This window comes from Vicugna pacos, chromosome 12, assembly GCF_048564905.1.
Source record: "Vicugna pacos chromosome 12, VicPac4, whole genome shotgun sequence".
Lineage (NCBI taxonomy): Eukaryota > Metazoa > Chordata > Mammalia > Artiodactyla > Camelidae > Vicugna > Vicugna pacos.
The window spans coordinates 41,868,261-41,893,384 of NC_132998.1; the positions used below are offsets into that span (position 1 = coordinate 41,868,261).

At 33.8% G+C, this 25,124-nt stretch overlaps 1 protein-coding gene across 19 annotated transcripts in view; it reads left to right on the plus strand.

The window, feature by feature from the left end:
- MGAT4C (MGAT4 family member C) overlaps positions 1–25,124 on the plus strand; it is a 338,576-nt gene that overhangs the window by 207,950 nt on the left and 105,502 nt on the right. For 5 of the 19 annotated variants that reach the window (XM_072973284.1, XM_072973287.1, XM_072973278.1 and 2 more), the window contains one exon: positions 9,486–9,557. The exons of 9 other annotated variants lie outside the window; for them this stretch is intronic. Coding sequence is in view for 2 of the 10 variants with exons in the window: in XM_072973305.1 (XP_072829406.1) it covers positions 9,542–9,557 (16 nt within the window). In the remaining 8 variants the exon portion in view is untranslated. Of the gene's footprint in view, positions 1–4,294; positions 4,344–9,485; positions 9,558–25,124 lie in introns of those variants that run through there. 5 more of the 19 variants (XM_072973305.1, XM_072973290.1, XM_072973281.1 and 2 more) reach the window with 3 other exon arrangements.

The window sequence follows — 25,124 nt, forward strand, 5'->3', positions numbered from 1 at the left end:
AGGTGAGAACTGAGGAGGTTCTGAAATAACATACTAAATATGGTGATATAGAAGATGGAACACATTTAAGAGAAATTTGAAGTGGAAAACTGGGATTTGACGAACAACAGCATATAGAAGCATAAGGTAAAGGGGTTAAGTTTTGATTGATTTCTAGTTTTCTAGCTTTGTGAACTAAGTAAACCAAACATATTATATAGCCAGTTATTTAATATACTGCCAAGTATTATTGGTATGTATCATCAGTTTACAAGATCTTTCTTTAAATGCTTGATTACATTCTACCTAAATTTGTGCACATTCTTTTTTTTTTTTTTTTGGTTTAAGCCAAATACATCTACAAAAATTTAAGTGACAACTGAGTTTTCTATTTACAGGAACTTACATATAGTAAATTGTACTTACCAGCTGAAATACCTTGGAATCTGTTTTGTGGCAATATAAAAGTATTAATATGCTACTAACTCCAAATACTGAGTAATCTACTGTTAACATGTTTTTAAAGTAACTATGCTAATATGAGTTCTAAGCTTACTACAGAAAATGTCAATGAGAGTTAGGACTGGGCAATGCATTTTCTTTTCCTTTATTTTTTATTTCCAAAATAATAAATTCATTATTACTTCCCAACCCTTTAAACTCAATAATGTTATTTTTATCCTACAATGAAGCTTTATAAAGCTTGTCTTTATATCACTCCATCAAGAAGGTTTAAATTATAGGAATCACTAACACTTTCACAATAAGTGGAACCACACACTTGAGACATGGAATGGAAAAGCGTAATAAAGGATAGAATTTTAAGGAAAGCATGGTTTTCAACAGTGGAAGGAGAGTCACAGTTCAATGATAATACATATATCTAGTGACATCTTGCCGAGCACTGTTCAAGTGTCATATGCGTCATCTCATTTAAAATTCCAGTGGACTACCAATTAGGAGACAGTATTATCTAAATTTTGCAGATGACAAAATTAGGATTTAAGTAACTTACTCAATTCATACAACTGATAAAATAAAAAAGACAGAATTTATATCCAGCTGTGTCTTCTTATGGGTCCTTAACAACTATGCTTTACTACCATGTGAAAAAGAAGATAGGAAAGAAATGACTAGGAAGGTACATAAAGATCAAGGTAAATTCAGTGTAATAATGAAAACAAAGAAATAGAAATATCCCAAATGAAGATGAACTTATTCAGCTCTGTGTATGTGTGTGCGTGTGTGTGTGTGTGTGTGTGTGTGTGTGTTATTTTGTGAAAATAACCAACTTCTAATTTTATTGTGAAAAACATAGATCATGGCATTGGAATATCTATTAAATACTGTACCCTAGGCTGTTTTTCTTTCCATATATGAATGTGACAATATTTCTCTCGCTGAACACACAATGACAACATTGTTTTTTGGAGGCAAAAAAATTATATCACAATACAAGTGAGCATAAACACAAAAAAGGAGAAAGAAGGGGAAAAACTGGTACAATATTATAGATCATAAAATACAATTCAGCCTTCAAAAATAAAATGTAGAGAAGTCATAAATAGGAAAGGGGCTCAAAGAAGAAATATCAATGAAACTCCGTCTTTTTTTTGCTTTTTCTCAGGCTGATTATATTTAAGAAAAATTTATCCTAGTGTCCGCATCTCCCTACACACATGCATAAAGTATCATTAAATTATATGTTAACTTTTCTCTATCTAATAACACTGTTTAGAAATAACACCATGGAAGGTCAAACTAAGTATTGGATCACTATTTTGAACAAAAATGTGTTTTTGGAGGTGCAAATACGATATCTCATAATTGTGTAAAATACTGTAGCTCATTGTGACCTATTTCTGCTGATCTGATGCATGTTATTTTTAAAACGAAACAACATTTTGAACAAAAATAAGATAGCTAGTTAAAATATCCTTAAATAATTGTCCCATGATGGGCATCACTGCTTGAGATTGATAATAATTACAAAACACACATTTGCATTTCTAAAAATATATTCTCCTAATTTAGTAAATTGATAAGAAAGTCATATTGTTTTAGTGAGCTTTTGAATATCTAAATATTCACATATAATAGAGTTGCTCAATATGAAAATTGCTGATACAGAGTTAAACTAAGTGTTCATAGCAATAAAAATCACGGTTAGGTGAGGGGTAACAGGCAGCTCTCCTAAGAAATACTGTAGAATCCTGTTTAGGTTATTCTCTCTCCTATAGTAAGCAACCACCATGGTCACAATTTATCCCAGCCTAAACTGGAAGTCTCCCGCAGAACATTAATGATTGCATTAATGTAGATTTTGCTAGCTAACATTTTTCTCTGTGACAGTTTCATATTCAAAATTGTATATGCATGGCCATCTAGGCATATAATTTTACGGTTATGGTTTAAAGTGTAATGACTCTGTAATTTTATACCTGGAAAAGTCATCAATGATTCTAATAACTTTAATAAATTGAATCATTAATATTAATTATTGAAAGATATGTAGAATACATTGAGTTAGAACTGGGTTTAGAATTCCGTCAGCTTCATTAGAGATGATCTCATTTTCGTTTGTTTTATCACCACTAATCTAAGAAGAAAATCAAATAAATCCTAATTATTTAAAAAAATATGATCGGTAGTATATATGGAAGATGGTCATTTTGCCTGGAGCTGAAAATCTAAGGCATGCCCTTAACAAACTTAAAGGATATACAGAAAACTGATAAACTACATAAATCAAAAGTTAAATGGATGGTAAATTATGTGTTGCAGATATTAGCTCTAACTGAGTGTTTTCCTGGCTAAGTATGAATTCACTATGTGTAACTACGTATTTGTGAAAATAGTTTATTATGTCTCTATTCCCCATTAAAATATAAGATAGTCATTTTACCTGTTTTAAAATCTTTCATCCTCAGAGACCAACAAAGGACCTGATACACTATAGTTACTCAATATTTATTAAATAAAATGAAATAAAAATATAAATTTCATTGGACACATGTTAAATACTAAGTATTTTCAGTGTGTTATTTGGAAAATGTGATCCAATATTACAGATGAAAAAATTGAGCGTAGTTATTGATATAAAACAATATTTTCAAGATCGAGTGGCTGAGTCTGTATTCAGGCAAAATTTTCTAAGTAAGATAATAGTAATAATACCATAATAATAACAGGGGCTAAAACATATAATGCTTACTAAATGCTAGATTCTGTTCTAAGGTCTTATTTATATCAACTCACTTAATCCATCTAACATCCTTGAGATGGGGAGGATATGGGTCTTATTTCACCAGAGGGGAAAGTGAGGCCCAAAAGGGTGTTATGATAAGTAATCTCCACATAGTCTGCAGATAGGGAGTGAGTTCAGCAGCTGGGATTGCAAAGTCTGTCTGGTCTGAGAGTCTTTCTTTTAGACACTTCAGCTTTACAGTTTTTCAGGATGACCATTTCTGTTTATGAAACAATTTTGTCCCTGTGTGAATCCAAAGAATTATTGGATGTGGAGTAAATAAGTAAATACTCTAGAAATGCAAATTCATTTGTCCAGCAAACATTTATGAAGTTTATTATGAAGTCCCACACAGTGGGACTGGGGTTAGCAGATAACAAAGATTACTGAAATTCACAGTCCGAAGGGAAATTCTTGTAATGTAGTTATTACAAGGTAATTGTTTGAAGTGGCACAGTAAAGTCAAATGACGACCAGGCTATGAGGAAAAAGTGCCTTGGGTTGTATCAGATACAATAACAATAGGCACTGCATGGTCATTTAGTTAATCTAAACCTCAGATTCTTGATCTGTTAAGTATGGTTTATAAACTTGATATGCTTGCTTCAATGATCTATTAGAATAGTTGATTGATTTAATTGTGGAAAGGGCTCTGCACAGCATAATGCTATGGAAATTTTCAGTAATATCTTAACTATTTATTTACATTAGGTCACCAATGTTCAAAGAAATGTAGTCAAACAGGAATCCTCTAGCCTAGCAACTGATGATACTGTCTCTTCTGCTTTCTGTAACACATCAGAGAGTAAAAACATCTCCCATCTCTTCTTCACTTCTAAATCACGTGTTGGTGTTGGAAGAATTAAGTTCACGTGGAACACTTCTGGCCTAGTTAATAACTGCACCAGGTTTTGCTGTCTACATATCCTTGGCTGGGTTCTGGCAGGAGAAAAGGTTGCAAAGTGGGGAGATCATTAGGTCTGCAACTTCTTTTATTTCTCTTTTGGATGTTTTCATTCTGTGAACTATTTGTTCATTCTGCTTCTCTATATCCTTTTTATTTCTTAGCTTCGGTGTTTTTTGAACGTGAAATACACTCCAGTTTTTCTCCCCAAAGGTAAGAGTAGATCAGAAAAATTTGACCTGGATTACTTATGTGTATTTTTATCCCTGCTTCATTTACTTAACTATTCACTGAGCATCGACGTGTGTGCTCACCTCTTTGTTAGGTGTAGGTGGTGTAGATATGAGCAACTAATGGAACGTTGGTAATGAGACTGCCAGTAAATAAATAAGAAATGGTAGAATAATTTATTATGGTTGAGTCTTCCTGTGCAGGAAAAAGAGTAAGAGAGGCTTTACAAAGAGGTGAAGCTTGAGCTTGATTTGGAAAAAGAATAACTGTTCTTCAATTAGAAGAACTTTAGGGAGTAGAAATGATTATCTCTAGGTAGAGAGAACCATATGGAAGTTATAAAACATTCTGGTGTGTTCAGAGCAAGTGGTTCAAAACAGAGAATAGAATAAGGGAAAAAGTAAGACTCAACCAGATAGTAAGCTAGAAATTAGGCTGGGTCGAGGGTCTTCTATGAAAACCCAAGGCATGGACAGCAGTACTCTCTTCTCTGTTTGCCTCTTTACTGTGCTTATCTGCTTATTCATTTGTGCCCTTCAAGTTTAAAAGTTGAGTGGAAATAGAAGAAAGTGATGCACTGTTTTTTTCCTGTCATCACTAAGAATCAATAATTATGACACAGGTAGTAAAAAAAATGGTGAAAACTGCTGGCAGCTATGTTTATTCTTTGACTAACATATTTCTGAACTTTTTCATATCTTTTTTGCAATCTAATCTATATCATAAAATTAGTTTAAAAACAAAGCAGAATAGAAAAAAGTAGTGCCAAAGATCCTGAGTTGAGGTGTTCTGGATGCTGCTTCGATTGTACAGGATTGCGCTCAACAAGGAGAAGGCACTGAGAGTGAAGCCATAGTGATACAGGGCCTGGGCAGTAGCAGGGGAAAAAAAAGGCTTACGTTAAGAAGCCATTACATCAAACACTGCCTTTCACAGTGTTTGTATTTACCACTTCCACGTGTGATTTCATTCCTCTCATGATCCAAGCAGCAGGAACAGTGGAAAACACTAATCACTGTACAACTGTGAGCGTCAGGAAATTAACACTTTACAGCATTGTTATCTAATCTGTAGGTTTTATTCGTATCTTCAGTTGTCTCAATAATGTCCTTTTTTTGCAAAAGAAAATCCAGAATTATGCATTGCATTCAGTTGTCAGACGTCCTTTAATCTGGCATACTTCCTGACTTTGTCTTTCTCTCTCTCTCTTTTTGGTTATTTGATGCTGTTATTTTTAAAGAGTTCAGAGTTATTTTGTAAAATATCCCTCAGTTGGGGTTTGTGTGATGTTTTGTTACCTCACAATAAGTTTCTGTCTTTTGACAAATACTTCATAAGGATGTTGTGCGTTGTATAGGAAGACACACATTGTGGATTTGTTTCATTACTGATGATAATTGTTAAAAAAGGAATTAAGTAAGCCAACAAAATAATTCAGCATGGTAAAGCTATGGATGATAAGTTTAAATTTTTCAGTTAATAAGACTAAATTTGGATTAATTTGTACTTTTCATGCACACATTAGAAAGAAGAGATAACTTATAGGCATTTGTACTTAAAACGTATTTACAACCATGAAGCAAGCAGCACTAGTATGAGGATGAACATTTCTTGAATAACCTCCAAATTCATTACCTGAAACGATATTTATTAAAGATACCACTAAGTTTTGACTAAATTCGATTACAATTGTATCACATAAACAGCCACACTGGTTCTGACAGCTTCCTATGCAATGCTTCACCAAAACGCTAAACACATTTGGAAAAGATTGTAAGCTCATTGAAGGCAGATAATACACCTTATACACTGTTTTATCAAGACTTAGCTGATAAGTGTTTCTAAATAAATCTTGAACTCCCAATGTATCCCTTCTTCTCACCTTCCCCGCCTGGTAACCGTGTTTGTTTTCTATGTCTGTGAGTCTGTTTCTGTTTTGTAAATAAGTTTGTCTCTTTTTTTTTGTTTTTTAGATTCCACATGTAAGTGATATCATGTGGTATTTTTCTTTCTCTTTGTGGCTTGCTTAACTTAAAATGACCATCTCTAGGTCCATCCATGTTGCTGCAAATGGCATTATTTTATTATTTTTATGACTGAATAGTATTCCATTATATAAATATGCCACAACTTTATCCAGTCATCTGTCAATGGACATTGATGTTGTTTCCATGTCTTGGCTATTGTAAATAGTGCTGCTGTGAATATTGGGGTGCATGTATCTTTTTGAATTAAGGTTCCGTAGTCAAATTTTATTCCAAGTACATAGTTTTTTTTTTCCCTCAAAAACAAAACTCATCCTTGAAAATGTTATATCATGTTTGGGTTTAAGTTGCATTTTATTACTTTAATAATTTTGTAAAGGTTTGCAGCCTGTCAAAAGATATACTTTTGCTCAGTTGAGTACCTAATCCATGATCGTTGACTGTAATTCTATGTCTAGGTGCCCTTGCTTCTCACCCTCCAATACATTTAGATAATTTTGGCTGTGGTACAAAGGTAATAAAAATAAGGAAGCTGCAGACAGCAAAGCAGCATATAGGTCTTTTAAGCATATTATTTTTCCTTGCATACGTAGTGCACCTTCAAATTAAACTGTTTAATTTAGATATTACTGAACTTTTGAAATGACTAACTTTGACATATGCAATAATCTGTAAGCACTGAGCTTTGTTTTTTCAAACCCTGATATTTATGAGGCCAGAATCAACTCAACTATGGCCAATGTGAGACACTTAGAAAACTAGATGAAGTGGCTATCTATCGTTTTAATTAAATAATGGATATGACTTCATCGTTACATTTTGTAATTATAGTATTCTTGCCATCAAAATGAGTTTATAAAATGGAATATTAAAAAGGAATAAATGTCCCAGTTTTGTATCATAGTTTTAATTTGATTTGAATCAAATCTTATAGAGAATTTTACAGCACTTGATGATATAATTCTAAAATGTTTCAAGTGATTCAAATAATGAAAGAGCTTAAGAAAACAAAATATTTTGAGAAGGACAAATAGTGAAAAAAGAATTGCTCTACCACATATATAAAAACATTGTAAAGCTTCAATTAAACAGTTCACTTTGTGAACTAATCCACATGTAGAAATACTTTTAAAGGAGCAAAATATTTGGTCTTTTGACACCAATAGCCTTTGGTTTTCAGTTCATGTAATATTTATTCATTGCAGGATAATAGGTCAATAAAAATATGTGGAAAAAAAGGACTGTTCTAAAATTATGCTTAGAGTATATATAATAAAACAGAACCCATAATTTATGAATCTATGGCATTTTAATTTTTTAAGTATATTAACTATATATGTGATATTTGCAGTAATATATTCTTTATATTTATGTTTAAATCTTTGTTCATTGCTGTATAGAGAGACATTAAGATATGTATAATTATAATTGAGATAGATACTTATTAATGTATATTGAATATATATATATAGAGAGAGAGCTGTCTTAATGAAGGAGCCTCCATCCATCTAATCAGTCTGTCTAAAAATCTACTTGTCGTAATTTAAATCTTCTTTTTTCTTACTTTCAATATCCAGTCTGGCTAAGTTTTATTCTAAATATCCCTTAAATCTGCCCTTTTCCTCCTATCTACCAAATCATAATCCTAAATTTAATATTTTTACCTGGCTGGATAACTCATTTTGGTAATTACATGTCTCAGACATTCAATATGCCCTAGCCATGTGGTAGCCTAATTGAACTTTTTTAAGTTCAGTGTCATACTTCTGTTAACATTCTGCAATGACTCACCACTATTGCTCTTTTTAAGATAAAGCCATTACAAGATCCCAACCAGCCCTGCTTAATCTAGCTCCTGCCTCCCTCTCTAGCTACATGGCTTACTTATCTTATTCTCTCCCTCTCTGCTACACTAGCTTTCTTTCATATTCCCAAAAGTATTCTGCTCCCTAGAAATGCACATGTTCTTATTTGGTCTGTAAAACTCTCTCCCCAACCCTACATTTCCACTTATTCAGCCAAACCATCTCTGGAATCCTAATATACATTCATAAAACATCATGCACTTTTGCACAGAAGTTGTCACAGTTTTCAGTCATAAACTGTTGTGTGACTATTTGATTAGTGTCTATCTCTCCCTTTAGAATTTAAACCACCTGATCCACGTGTTTTTGCTCAACATTGTATTCTCACTACCTATCAGAGTGCCTGGCATAGAGTTAATTACTCATTGATTGAATAAATGATTGAATAGCAAGATATAGGCATCTCAGTTTTCCAAAGTACTTTATTTTCAATTTTAAAGACATTGGATATCATCTAATTCGTATCACTCTGCTGGCCACTAACCTTCACCAGAATCATCACGTTAACACAGAGCCTACAGGATAAACTACAAATCCTTTGGCCTGACAGACTTAAGTCTCTTGAAACATAGCTATCCTTTAAAGCTATACTTTAAAAGTTATTTCATACTCTAACTGTCTCTAACCGCTCTGCTTTTGCCAAGTTGATATACTCTTTATCTTTCAGAGGCATCCCACATTCTTCTATTTCATGTCTAAAAAACCCCTTCTTACCTCTTTGCTTATATAATTCCTAAATATCCATTAAAACCTACTCAAGGCCCTTCAGCTCTACAAAGTGTTACCTAAGGGGAATGTTAATTGTTTTCTACTGTGTGTATATATTATATTTGCTATTTACTGTCATGTACACATTCCTGTTTTATGTGTGTATATGTCTCTTGCAGTTACTTTTGAAAATAACATATGAGCAAGAGTCTTTTTTATAAAAAATTGTATCCTGATAAGGATTTGCAGAAACCTTATTGATTAATTAATTAATTGATGGATTGAAATTCAGGAAGTAAGGATTGAAATTCATAAATTATGTAATATAGTCTTGGTACAAATGCCAGGTCAGTGGTTTGGTATGCTGTCTTAGTCCATCTATATCAAAGGCATTTCATATTATCAAGTTAGGCCTTCAGGAAGTTTTCATTTTTCTGATCAGCAGCCATTAACCATGCATATGCAGAGGGTGATCTGATTAAAAACAGTGGTTTTTCAGGATTGATATATTGATAACATGGATTTCTTTAATAATTCAATAAATAGATGTTATGTTCCATTCAAAGGATCAATGATGAGGGTGTGAAAGATTGTGAAGTTGACAGTGTCTGGATCTCTAAGAATGGTCAATCTTAAAGGTAATTAATATTAATTTTCAGTCTAGAATGTCATAAAGAAAGGCTGCAGAAATTCTGGTAAGAGTTGACAGTTATTGCATTAAAATGGAGTTGCATTATGAAGATATTGACTATAAGCTAGAGATGAAAAAGTATTACAAAGGGAGATTGGCAGGATTTAGGCACTAATTGTAGAGATCTTACAGAGGGTGCCACACAAATTCTGAATCAAATTTGTCTGAGATGTTTATTAAAATGAAGATTACTAGGGCCTATCTCAGTCAGGGCCTATCCACTGAATCAGAACCTCAGGATGAATGGTAGACATGAAGCCATTTTAGATAGCTATAAAACACTTACCCTAAGGATTAAGAACACGATGTTTAAGAACAAAATAGGAAGTTTGATTTCTCCATTTGTGGGAAATCCAAGTAGACTATCCCAAAAATTATGAAACATGTAGGACAGGTAATTATTGTTAGTGTGAAAAAGCCATTTAGACAAATAATTCATTTAGCCTTTATGCAATTTTAATTTATTTTTTACCAATAATTACTTTTCCAGTTCATAGCATTAAAATAACACATGATTCGCTGTCCATAATATTAATTGACCTAGCATCTTACATTAAAAACCTTAAAATTTTCCATTATATTTTTGTGAATGAATGTAATAAATTTAAAATATTTAGTATTCTTTAATGATATGGTTTACATATTGCATTCGTTGTTTCCATAAAATTTGCTGAATTTTTATTTTTTTACATTTTATGTAGCTGTTTACGATTCTCTTAAATGGCCATAAAGGATTGCAGACCCTCAGTATCTGGTTCTATGTTGTTGATTATTTTAAAATAAAATAATTGTAAAATAATTGTACCAAGAAATATAAGTTATATAATTTTTTCCATTTTATTTATTTGTTTTAAACATTCACTTTTTCAATACTTTCAATGAATACATTTTAATATTTTATTCTTAGTTTAGAGCAGCCAAATTCCACCATGAAGTTGCTTTATTTTCCTATTACAGAACTGTTTCAAATATCATTTAGTAGATATCTCTAACAGGTAAAAATGGTCAAAATTCTCATTTTATCCTGTTATGAATTTTATATTTTTTTAATTCTAATAAGATTTAGAAGGTGATGGTCATGATGTATAAGACACAGATACTAAAAATAATACGTTAATGTGTATGTTTGAGGGGCTCACCATATGCTATGGAAATGCATAGTTGAATAATATCATGATCCTCGCCTTCAAGCAGTTGTGGTTTACCAGAAGGAGATACTTATGTATGCTCAGTGATCCAGCAGATACCATAAATGTACCACTGTCAGTAAAATTTATATTATATTTTAAACTTTCATTTGAGCAATATGAGTGATGAGTTCATTATCATTTTCAATCACCTTTAACTATTCCTGCCCCTTCAAAAATTCTTTTTCCTCTATGTTTGATATTCTTTATCACTGAATTATTAAAGTCATTTAAGTAGATTTATCATTTTCCTAAGCTTCTTAAATCATTTTTGTCTACCTGCATAACAAGAGCATGCATATTAAAGACTATAGTGAATATGAAAGCAATAGTGACATTTATTTAATTTGTATTATATAGTATATTCTTTATGCCTTGTCTTTAATCTCATTGTGAATTGATTTTTTTCATTTGGAGAAGTAATACTTTAAAATTATCATATTTTAAATACTACATGGATATAATTAATTATAGTTTTAGATTTAGGATTAATCAGTGGTTATGATGCATATACTTATAATTATATAAAGAAAAGTCATAAATCATAAGGAGGGCAATTTAATCATCCTACTTAGTTCATGAATATTATTTTAGTTAAAAAAAACTTACAGTTATACATGTTAAAAATCTTGCAATATATGTAAGCTTGTTTTTCATATTTTGCCTGTACTAAATTGCCTCATGCCATGATAGTATTTGCATTTCCAACATGATCTGTATTTAAACCAATTTTGAAGGAACTCCTTTGGGTAAGATAATATAGGTTAAGAGATAGTTTTGCAGTATGCAGAGCCAAAATTACAGCAATCATACACACCAGGAGGGGGATGGGAATAAAGAAAAGGGATATTGACTAAATTGCCCATTAGCTCTATAACAAATTAAGCTATTTTCGTCTAGTGAGTTATCTTGCTCTTGTGGGGAAAAAAAATAATGAAATTTTGAGTCATACTAACCAGGGCTACATTTGCTAACATTTTTAGTTGTGAAATTCTGAGAGAGTTACTCAAGCTTTTTGGATCCATAATTTACTCAGTAAAAAATGAAGATATCAAAATCTCATAGCTTTTTTTGAGCATTTAATGAGATGTGTATATATATATATACACACACACACATATATATGTGTGTGTATTCCCCCTATACTCTGGAATCAGAACCATTCTCACATATTTTTCCTTATTATTTCTGCATAGTCTCACCCATTTTATAGTGATCATCTATATGCCAATGGTTTCCAGCTATGTAACCTTAACCACTACATCTATTAATTATAATTTTCAAAAAGATAAATTTAATAACCTCATGCAAATATAAAATAAACACATGCCAAAGATTCTATTTGCTTATTAACTAATGACAGGGTGTTAAAATTGGTCCAAAGAGCATATGAAAAATAGCTGTATGCTTATGTTTAAGTATGTGTATATGAATGTATATATAATGTGCAATTTAATAGAGGAATGTTAGGATCATATTTCTGAGTTAGAGTCAAAACTGATAAATGTCTTAAAAGGCAAAAAATTATTTTTTTCTATTCCACTAGACAAATTATATTCATATATACTCAACAACAGCAATAACAACAAATCTGCATGTTAATCTCTGTCCCTGCAGAGTTGGAAAATAGGCTAATTAATAGGAAGATAAAGTCTGTACCACACTGAGAAGACATAAAATAATCTCTTTTGTCTGTTTTAAGTCTGGGACAATTTTCCTGTCACCTTTTTCATCAAATTTGGAATGCACACACACATACACATTCACATATGTAGTATAAATAATTTTTATTATTTAACATGATAATATATAATTATTTAAATACATTTTTTTAACCAAGTTAGCATTTCCAGTTGACTGTCTAGTAGTTTCATCAGAGTTAACCTATCTGAAACATACACATGTGTACTTAACCTGTTCCTTCCTGGCTTTCTACATCAGTAAATAATGCTAATCATTTCTTCATATATTCAAGCCTCAGATCTAGGCATTGTTGATCCTTTGATTATTTCTTTTCCTCTGTATTCACATACTACCACCATCATTTTCTGTTTAGAGTACTTAAACAATATTATAAATGACTCCATTTCACACTATTTCTAATACTACCTCTATTCCGTGGTACCATCACCTCCCATCTACATCACTGATATGACTGCCTAACTAGTCACCATTGCTTCCAACATTAACTCCTTACCATCCATTTCCACACACATCCCACGAAACCATCCAGTTGCTACCCATTACACTTAGATACAAAATCCTCACTCCTGGCTAGAAGGTTCTGTGATCTGGCTCTGGACTAACTTGCCAAGTTCTCCTCATACTATTCTCTGCTACACACTCACTGCCCTTCAGTCACATTGATCTTTCTGTTCCCTGAATTCCCTAAAATCTTCCCCACCTTGACAATAGTTCGTCCCTCTTCCCATAATATCCATCCCAGGATCATCTTTTATTTGGATCTTTGAAGCCTTCCCTGACCACTCAGTTTAAATTAGCACTCTTTAATTACTCTCCATCACCACCATTCCACTTTATTTTCTTCAGAACTCAACACATTTTTTTAACTAGTTGGTCCTGCTTCTACTGAAATACAGGCTCCATAAGAACAATTGTTTTATCTGTCTAATCTATCAGTGTCCTCAGTGTCCAGAAAAGGACCAGGCACATGGTAAATACTCAACATACATTTACAGAAAGAATGAATGAGTGACACAGAAGAAATGCTAGATAAGCTAAGCTCTCAAAAAAGTGAATTTCTTGCAGAAATAGCTGTTTATTTTTCCTAGTTCTCTGGCTGTGGCTACAATTGCAATTAAATTTAAATGTATTATCAGAATTAATGGGTGACTCTCTCAGTTACCATTTGTGATAATGGAGTTTGAAATTTACTCAAGAAATACTCAACATCAATAAGTACTTCTTCATGGTAGTAAATGTGCTGAATTAAAAAATTTTTTTTAAATTTAAAATATGAATCCCTATTATTTACATTTTTCTTTTCAACGTACGGAAAGAATAACATGGATGTTATTCTACATCAATAAAATGCTTTAACCTGCATCAGAATCTGTTCTAGTCTATAATGTTTATTCTTAGAAAAAGGAAGAACGCTCATACTGAAAACACAGCATGTTGAGTTTTTTTTATTGACATCCAGTCAGTTACAATGTGTCAGTTTCTGATTTACAGCACAATGTCCCTGAGTGTTTTGACTCTTTAGCAATGATTTTAGAAATAACTATCTTTGTGACTTTTAATTAAACATGCAAGGTAGAATGTAAACTGAGTCTTCAGAAGATTTAGTACTATGTTTCATAATTTTTAGCTTTATACTTCCATGATTTACTTCATGGACAGTCTATTAAATGCTTTTTGGGGTTATATTTGTCTAGTGTGTGCTAATGTATTAATTCAAGGTTGGATTTTTTATTTCTCTAGTGATCTAAATGTCAGTGAATTCATGAGATTCCCTCCAGGAGTAGGAGAACTAAAGTTCCTGTACTTGTTGCATTTAAGCTGTTTGTATTGAGAGAGGACAATTCATTTTTTTTTTTATTCTTTGTTTTTAGTGTCAGAGAGGCTAGAACCATATGGTATTCTCCACCATACTTAGGAGCTTGCAGGGGAAAAAAAGTATTAGTTCTACAATCACTGGTGCAGATTAGAAACTGTAGGTGGGAAATGTAACAGTTTGTACTGTCAGAATCAGGGTATGGTATCTTTAACAGGACTGAAACGCGATCTGAGCTGGATTGGACACAGCAAAGCACTGTAAGACCCATGGGAGACTGTAAAAAGACGAATGATGGCAATGACAGTGGCTGAAGTGCTAATGAGACAGTCAATTCTAACATACTGATTTTTTTTTTCTCTTAACTGAAAAAAGACTGGGACTGCTTGTGTGTGCATACGTCTTAATGCAAATGCATATGTCAACATAGACATTCAACTGCTCGAGAACTACATATTCACATATTTCCTGGCACTAGAAGAGCACCTGGCCACTCACTAAACCCCTAAATACTTCTTGAATGGATGTTATGTGAATAAGAAATAAATTTCTTTCTAAACAGAGTAACCCTGTGAGATCTACCATGACAGAAGCCATGGAAAGACCTAGAAACAAAATAAACTTACTATTGTAGGGCATATGCTTCAGGGAAAGATACATGGAGTTGAAAAAAGTCCCATCTGATGTGGCAGGAGATGGAGAGGCTTAAGTTGGAGAGGCAGTGCAGGCGGGCTCTCGGGAGTCCAAGCAGGAGGTCGGTGTTAGCAGGATTGCTGAACCTGACCTGTGTGAACCTGGTAGGAGATGTGAGCCTAGGAAACAGGCGGGACCCTGTTAGTCAGGGCACAGAGCTGGGGCGGCCTAGAATTTTCGTGCAGGAATTTGGAGAAAAGGTTACAGAATAGTCTTAGTGGCAGAAACAAAGTGAGGCTCCATTGAGGGAACCAGAGCATCAACTCATAAACCAGGGCGTAAGCCAGAACTATCAGTTATGCCTACTATTGAACAAGGCAACTGAATCATGAAAATTGGTCAATTAATCAGAAAAGCAAATTAAAACAATATTATGAAAAAGTTATAATTAGGTAAAACACGGTTTTATTTTAATAAAATGCATAGATGTATTCATTCACCAGTCTTTTCATATGGTGCCAAGATTTTTTTCTCTGTGTCCTGGTCCCCTGATTTGAATTCCATTTGATATTTCAGGGCAGAATAGGGTTAACTCAGCAGGCCTGGATTTCTCAAAACCTGTACGTTCCAAAGAAATCTTCAGTATTGGCCTTTGGCTGGCTCTTGAGACGTAACTCTGAACCCTTGGAAAATCTATTTGATAAGAATGTTTTTATATGTCTGAGGCCTTGGGCCACTCTGTATCAGTCTCGTAGGTACCACATGCTGCGTTACTGACCCCCATTAAAAGTATAGATACCACCCCCCTCCCAACCGCCCGGGTGAGCTTCCCAGAGTGGTAGCGTTTTGTCCGTGCTGTCACACATCACTGGTGGGAGACTGTGACTGAACTAAGAGGGGCGCCTGGAGATCCTTCTGATTTCTCCTGGACCTTGCCCCATATGCCTTTTCCCTTTGCTGGTTTTAAGCTGCATCCCTTCTCTGTAATACACCATAACCAGGAGAATAACAGCTTTGAACAGTCCTGTGAGTCCTGGTAGAGAATTATCAGGCTGTCTTGGGGACCTCTGACACAACCTATATAAGCCACAACCTACCTAAGCCATATCTATGATTTCTGGAATTTCTTTGAAGAAGAAGGGGAACCGAATAACTTTGGAATTCTGACTGCAAATTCTTTGTAAATTTTATGATTTTTGAATTAAAGGAATTCCACTTGCAAAAACACATATGAAAAGTAACACGTAGACTCTTGGTTGGCAAGAGGGAGTTGAAGTGCAGGGATACTTCTGAGTAATAACCAGCACTTACTGAGCATGTATTATTTGCCAGGCCTTACTGTGTACAGTTTATGTTTCACCTCAGTTCTCAAGTTTGTCATTTAGGAGATGTCTACATGGAGAAAATGAGATGAATATCTGTTAGTAAGTAGGATGATCTGAGAAAGAAGTGTTGAGTTTTTAACTTAGCTTACTAACTAAATATTTTTCCTGAATACTCTCAATTTATGAATGCTCTAAATCTCCATTTTATTGAGAACTATGGTAGTTCTTGATAATTTTACTTTTGGAGATACAGTTGATATTGATGTTGTAAATAACTACAAGTCATGTATTGATGGAACGTTAACACAATTTGAGGCCCCTGTTCAAGAATTATGGTCTAAGATAATTATCCCACAAGGAGTTTCTACTTTAGCTTCTTTGCAGTTTTCTTTCCCAGTACAGGTTTGAAATGGAAATTGAGATTTTGTGCTTTTTACAGTTTCATAGCTATGGGATGCTAAATGTTACTAGTAGGAAATGTTCAGGGAAGAGAGCAGTGTCCTGCAAGCTGTTTTAAGTAAAACCTGTAACAGTTAATTCACTTCAAAAAGCATATAAGGAAATGACTTACTTTGGAATTGAAAATACTGAATGCAAATTTTAGTCACAAAATGAAAATCAAGTATTTCTATTTTGACTGACCTTGAAAGGGCATATCTCCTTTAATGTTATAATTTTAAAATTAGGATTTGAGGGAATATCAATTTTCAGAAAAATCCAATTAAATTTATGAATGTCAATCATTTTAACATTAAATATTTGCATGTTACTATTATTATTTTGGAATGTGAAAACATACTTAAAAGCATAAACATTTTTATATTAACATGGAAGCTTTAAAAGATTTCTCACATTATATTTAACATAAGGAATTCATTATTTATTTTTTTAGTACATAAGAAATCTTACATTTAGCACCAGATATAAGAACTTAAAATGTCACGTATTATAGACCCTCCCACTGATAAATCATATCATGGCTACACTTTTATTTTCCTTTCTATAATTGTTCATAAAATAAAAAGGGGGGCTCAGCAGTGCTTGAGGAGAGATATAAAAATTGAACATTAATTTTATTCAGATGAGATGATTTGTATGCAAGCTGATCAGGCTACAAGCTTATCTCATTACAAGCTCAAGGCTATGAGCGTTTCATCATTTCTCAGATGCCATTAAGTTTAATAATATGACTGCCTGCATTGTGTATTAAAAATGTGTCGCTGTTCTGCAATTCTGTATGATGATGAAGTGTTTGTGAATATTTATTACTTCAGTCTTTAGTGCTTTCAACTTTATACTAAATAGCAAAGTTGATTGCCTATACTGTTCTAATTGCATTGTTTAGAGAATACTATCCTTTTCCTCTTCAGTTTCAGAGTTGCTAGTAATATGCAGAGCTTTTGAAGTGCAATAATTGGCATGTGAAGACTTGCACAGACATATAATTGCACCCCAAATTGAAACACAGTAGGTGCACTCAGTCTCAGGCAGAGTGAGTTAGCTCTGTGCCCTTCCTTCTGGGAACACAAGTGGTCAGTCCTGCTGATTTTAAGCAGTCACTGAGACACTGATTTGCATATATAATTTGTTTCTATAAATTTTCAGAAGAGCACAATTTTTTAATGCCAAGAAAGGAGTGTTTCCAATAAGCCTTTGAAAAGCATACTGTTTAATTAGTCATTCACTTAATCATTCTCTTAAATTGGTATGAATACACATGAAAGGCTTCAAAATGAATTTTGTTGTCATTGTTTACTATATTTTTTTTAGCTCAGTTCTTCAAATATTTCTCTTTCCTTTGTTTTGCTCTCACTGGAACCCAATAACTATTCTGTTGGGAAATAAGGCTGTGAAATCCAGAGACTTGAGATTTAGCCTTAGTTTTGTCTCTCAGATATTGTCTTATAAGAACCAATTTAGTTTTCTGTACCTGCTTCTACACTGTCCTAGTAATGGGTAGCCTGTCTGTATATTATAATCCACACCGTTTCCTCCCTACGTCACTAATTTCAGTGTAATCATATGGAATTGTACTAGTGGCTTAAACCCTTAAGTATGAACAGTGTCACTCAAGATGATCTGCATCTTTCCCCTTCTCTGGTGATTCACTGTGATTTAGTAGTTTCTCTAACTTTGAAGGAGAGGCAGGTTTCCTTCTGTAAACACCTTGGATACCCCATTCAAATGAGGATTGTCCTTAACCCAGGTATATGCTATTTATGAGGAAAAAACCATCTTAAACAATAGGGAGACATGATTTTTGTTTTCTGTTTCTGCTACCTTACTTCTTTTACCTGTATCTTACTCAGCCTCAGACACCTCAGTGTTTAGACCCACTTTTCTCTAGATCCGAGACACATATGCACTTTAAGTTGAAATCAAATTTAAAAATTATACAAACACACACACATTTCATAATTTCTAGTATGCCAAAACTTTTTTGCTAGGCATTATAGAGACAAAGAATCCATTCTCTGTTGTTTCCATGGGCCGGTGGCTTAGTCTGTCTGCTGAGTGCTGTATAGTAGGTATGGAGTAGACTTTAACAGAGTAAATAAAGTTTAAAATAAGTAAGATATTGCCAGATTTGGAAACAGCAAGGTTAAAGGCAAACGAATATAAAAGTGCATGCAACAATCTGGAAAAAATAAGATTAGAATGTACAAAGAAAGTATCAAATAAGGTAGATTATTGTCAAATTGAAAGGCTCTGAATCTAATGATAGCGACCCGTCAGTTATGCTGGTAACTATTGATAAGTCACCCAATTTTTATCCAATGAATAATATAGTGTTGTGGAATTCATGGGAAGAGAAGCTTCCAAGGAATGGGAAATGCTCACAAATACCCAGTGCTGCCTTGTCTAGGATGAGGACTCAAATAGGGACATTATGTTATATAACTTGCAAGTTCTGTGAGATTTAAATAGAATAAGAGAACCTGAAACAGAAGTCAGAAAATAATATTCTACTTCGAATGCTTTTAAAAATAGCTTCAGTAAATAGATAAATGTAATTACTAATTATCAATCCAGAAGAGTGAATGTGAGGTGGAGAAATCAGAAGGACTAGTATATTTTAAAAAGTGTATCTTATTTCCCTCAGAGAATAGGGTGCACACTCCCTAGGTAATTGAACAAATTAACATGCACTGAAGTGAAAAATAAGATAGAACAGGTGGGCTCCTTCAGGCAAGCATGGATGTCCGTTTTACCCGTGGTCTTCTGCACAGAATAACCTGTAGTCACAAGTAGTTAGAATGCACGCCAGTAGAACAGGTGGGTTGTGCCATGACTGGCTGATGGGAGGACTCACAGATCACTGTCTCAGGTCTTCAGATCCAAGGGAATAGGATGAGGAAATGTTTATTCATATACAGCTAAGCTGTGGAAATATGCTAATATTCTTCTGCTGTGTTTTCTAAGCAGGAGGAAAGTCTGTTAACACACTTCATGTCCCAAAGGGATGCTGTGGACATTTAAAATTAATAATGAAATATTTCATATGTAAAAATATTTTTCATATGAATACTTTTTCATGCCCATCTAATAGTATAAACTTATTATCAAGGCTGTGGCTGGCAGTGTGCTGTGACAGTTCTCTGGGGTCCAATGAAGGCAAGGTTTCTTGGTTATGGTGGAAGGTACTCGAACTCTTATTTTTTTTATTTAGCAGATGTTTATAGAACGCTCTATCCCCAAAATGAAGAATACGTATTCTTTTCAAGCATTTACAGAGCACTGATCAAGAAAGACTGTATGCTAAGCAATGAAATAAATCTCAGTGAATTTCAAAAACTGAAATCACAGAGTATATTCTCTGACCACAAGTCAAATAAATTAGAAATCAATAATAAAAATGTATAAAGGCAATCCGTAGAGAATTGATATTTTTTGCCTTCTAAGTTTTACTGAAGTGTAGCCCTTTTACAATGTTGAATATATCTTGAGCAAATTCCAAACTCCATTATCACAAATAGCAATCGAAAGAGTGAACCATTAGTCCTGACTACTTATTTATATATTTATTTATTTATTTAATGTATAGTTGGTTTACAATGTTGTATCAAATTCTGATGTACAGAATGTTTCAGTCATACATATACATACATATATTAATTTTCATATTCTTTTTCATTATAGGTTACTGTAAGATACTGAATATAGTTCCATATGCTATACAGTATAAACTTGTTTATCTGTTTTGTATATGGTAATTAGTATTGCAAATCTCAAACTCCCAATTTATCCCTTCCTACCCTTTTTAATCACCTAGTAACCTTAAGTTTGTTCTCCATGTCTGTGAGTCTGTTTCTGTTTTGTAACTAAGCTCATTTGTGTCTTTTTTATTTTTAGATTCCACATATAAGCAATATCATATGCTATTTTTCTTTCTCTTTCTGACCTCCAGGTCCATCCATTGTTGCTGCAAATGGCATTATCTTTCTTATCCTTTCTTACGGCTGAGTAGTATTCCATTGTATAAATATACCACAATTTCTTTATCCAGTCATCTGTCAATGGGCATTTAGGTTGTTTCCATGTCTTGGCAATTGTAAATAGTGCTGCTGTGAACATTGGGGTGCATGTGTCTTTTTGAGTTATAGTTTTCTCCAGATATATGCCCAGGAGTGGGATTGCTGGATCATATGGTAAGTCTATTTTTAGTTTTATAAGGAACCTCCATACTGTCCTCCATAGTGGCTGCATCAATTTATATTTTCACCAACATTGTAGGAGGGTTCCTTTTTCTCCACACCCTTTCCAATGTTTATTATTTGTGGACTTTTTAATGATGGCCATTCTGACTGGTGTGAGGTGATTCCTCATTGTAGTTTTAATTTGCATTTCTCTAATAATTAGTGATGTGGAGCATCCTTTCATGTAGCTGTTGGCCATCTGTATGTGTTCTTTGGAGAGATGTCTGTTTAGGTCTTCTGCCTATTTTTTGATTGAGCTCCTTGTTTTTTTTATATTAAGCTGTATGAACTGTTTGTATATTTTGGAAATTAGTCCCCTTGTCATTTGCATCATTTGCAAATATTTTTTCCCATTCTGTAGGTATGTTCCCTCTATGCCCACTTTCTGGAAAATTTATATCATAAGTCAGTATTGAATTTTATCACAAGCTTTTCTGCATCTATTGATATGATCGTATGGTTTTTATTCTTCAATTTGGTAATGTGGTATATAGCGCATTGACTGATTGGTGGACAGTGAAAAATCCTTGCATCCCTAGGATAAATCCCACTTGCTCATGGTGTGTGATCATTTTAATGCATTGTTGCAGTTGGCTTGCTAGTATTTTATTGAAGATTTTGCATCTATATTCAAGTGACATTGGCCTGTAATTTTCTTTTTTTGTGATATCTTTGTCTGGTTTTGGTATCAGGGTGATGGTGGCCTCATAGTCTGGAAGTGTTCCTTCCTCTGCAATTTTTTGGGATGGTTTTAAAAGGATAGGTGTTAACTCTTCTCTAAGTGTTTGGTAGAATTCACCTGTGACGCTATCTGGTCCTGGACTTCTGTTTGTTGAGTTTATTGATTTGATTTCGGTATTGGTAATTGTCCTTTTCATATTTTCTGTTTCCTCGTGGCTTGAACTCTGTTTTTGTCCTGAGCTTCTCTACCTGTTCCTGTCTTCTTAACATAATCATCAATGAGACTTGATTTGTTTTATATACTCTTAAAATAATTTTTAATTTCTTTGTATACCAGTGGTTTAATAAGTGATCAATAAAATCAAGTAGGTAAATTACTACCAAATTAACATGAATCCCACCTCACTCATTTTTTGTAATTATTAGATCATTGCCAAATATAAACATATTTAATTTCCTGATATGATAATCCGTTATGAAACACAAAACCTACAGGCAGCGCCTTCTGAATACCTGATTATCTCAGGAACATGGATGTGCTCACAACATTAAAATATAATTAAGTCTAGCTTTGGCCAGATTCAGAAAGGTTTGAGAATCTGCTACCTCATAATTAATGTCTAATTGTTGGTAATTATGTTGTTTAGTTTTGTGCACAACCCAGTTTATTTATTTTTTGCACCAGGGCCCATGCCAATTATACTTTGGCCACAACTGTCAAGGCTGTCAACAAATTAAACACTGATTGCCAGGGCTGCATAATAATGGTCTCCTAGCAATCTGCATAAAGTAACTAGGCTCTTGAGCCCAAAACAGCAAGTCTATGTTGAATGTTGGCTCTCTCATGTCACTTCTAATTAACCACTAACGGCTAGCCAGGCCAAAATTTAACTCAGAAGCTAGAGATGCCCATCCATATAAGTTATTGAAATCTATTTCTTACTATGTTTAAAATATTTAGACACCGTTTAAATCTTGTATGGCCTGATAGAGAATTTAATAAGTTTTTTGCATTTAAACAGCTTTCTGCTTCTGCAGTTGCTTATGATTTACTTTAGTGTAGCAAAACTGAATCTTTAAGATTTTTCTTCCTTTATTTTGTTTTCTGTTATATAGCCACTTGGCACAAGCTGAAGCAACAACATAAAGTGAAGAGCATCCATTGAAAGTTTTTACTGTTTTATTGATGATTTTTTTTTCTCATGAAAGACCTTAAAATTGGAAAATAACTTAAAATCCCTTGGGACTGATCTTTCAATATAACCTATGAGCATTTTTAACATTCTCATTACAGAGACAACTTAGATAACTTTGAACATAGGAACTAAAATATAAAAGCTCTTGTAAAACCTTCCTATAATGATAATTACTCTACTTTAGCCTATAGCATACCATAAAGATATGTCACTGAAAATATGTTACACATTACAGTGGTGATGTATAATACTGTGATCCCTGATAAAATGAATCTTCAGAGTGGAGGTATGTGGGGTTATAATTCATGGGAACAATAGCTTTTAGTGCTCTCCAGTATATCACAAGAGTGACAACTCGGTGATGAAATGTAATACATAATCGCCTCAGTCACATACACCAGTTTTTTTCTGACCTGAAGAATCTTTTGTCTCTATTTTAATAATAGTGTCATGATTCTTAGCATCATAGAAAAAGTAGATGTAAGACCCGTACTTCAGTGTGTAACCAGCAATGTAGTTTCAATTAGAGGAAGCTATCAACATTTTCCTGCACATAGCTTTCCTGGTAAAAGAAACATTTCACTTGTTGAAATAAAAGAACACTCATTAGCATGACCTACAAAGACTGTATATTAAAGCTGAAATTAAAACCATGAATTCTAAGCATAATGTGGACCAGACCATCATTATTATGTAGAGTAGACTTTAGAGTAAGTACATGCAAGGGCTTTCCTATTTACATCCCCTGATGGTCTCATCTGGATGCACAGTTCATCCTAGTGGCTCCCTCTTCAGCTAACCCTGTAGTTGGACTTTATTTTGTCACTGGAATTTTATTTAATACATATTATGTGCCAGGTACTATCGTAGGGGCAGAGATCATAAAAAAGAAGTCAACATGGTTTCCATCCTGGAAAAGGCCACCATGGGAACAAGACACATAAACCACTACTATCACAAGAGATCCTTTCTCTGACTTTTTTCAATTTCTTCCCCCTCCCGCTACTAGTTCCTGCTGCCTTCATGCACTGGGGTCCACAACCTACAATATTCTGTAACAGCATATTTAGTAATTAAAATTTCTGTTAAAGATACTTTTTTCTTCCTTTTCTTCTTACCTGTTTTCTTCTGCCCAGGTTTTCAGATGTGCTTTTTACTGGATTATCTTAATTTGCTCTTTGGTTCCTCTCTCTAGCAAATGAATGCTGATGTAATAAATAAAATACAAATCTCAGAATAGCAGAGGACTTTAAATGCCATCAAATCCTATTTTTTCAGGCAAGGGAGGTTAAATTAAAAACAAAACTCTTTAAATTTCCCTTTATTTCTAATCAATTGCTTTTTTGCGTTCCCATAGGAAGTTACCCATACCTCTATTAGAACACCCATTACGTTGTTATACCTTGCTGTCCGTGAGTTTCTCTCTTTCTGCATGACAGTACCTTCCAGATTAGAATGGCAGACATAATTCTGCACAGTAATATATTCAGTGTAAGTTGACTTTGTCCAAGAAAAATGTCATCCTTAAGCATGCCATGGAAGCAGTGTGTTTTTTCATGGAAAATATATATCTCAGTGGAGATGTGCCATGAGCTATAGCAACCTACAAGTTGTTTAATTATCCAGCTTCACTGTGAATACTGGGACTAGCAGGTAGAAATAAGCCTTTGTTAAACATGGAATTTGTTAAATATCTGTATCAGTCAGTGTGGGCTGCCTCAACAAAATACCAGACAGTGGGTGGCTTAGACAAGAGAAATTTATTTTCTCACAATCCTGGGGGTTGGAAAGTCTATGATCCAGGAGACTGTAAATCTGGTTTCTGATGGGAGAACTGTCTTCCTGGGTTTTTGATGGCCATCTTCTTGCTTGCATCTTCACATGGGCCTTTCTTCTTGGATATATGGAGAGAGAGCGCTCCCTGCTGTCTTTCGTTATAAGGACACTAATTCTGTAGGATCAGTGCCCTGCCCATATGATCTCCTATAGACCCTATTTCCTTCATTATCTCCTGATAGGCCTTATCTCCAAACACCATAAAAATACCATCACAATGGGAGTTAGACCTTCAATATATGGATTGGGTGGGTGGGAGAGGGATACAGTTCAGTCCAATAGCAATATCTTCTGGTTATAAAAAGAAATAAAAAACAACTTTAGTTTTAATAATACCCCCCCCCGCAGTATGCATCCACAATAGAATGTACTACAATGCTTCTCTCCATCTCTACCAACATAGTTATAACCATCAGTACACAATCTCCTAATGCACATTCAG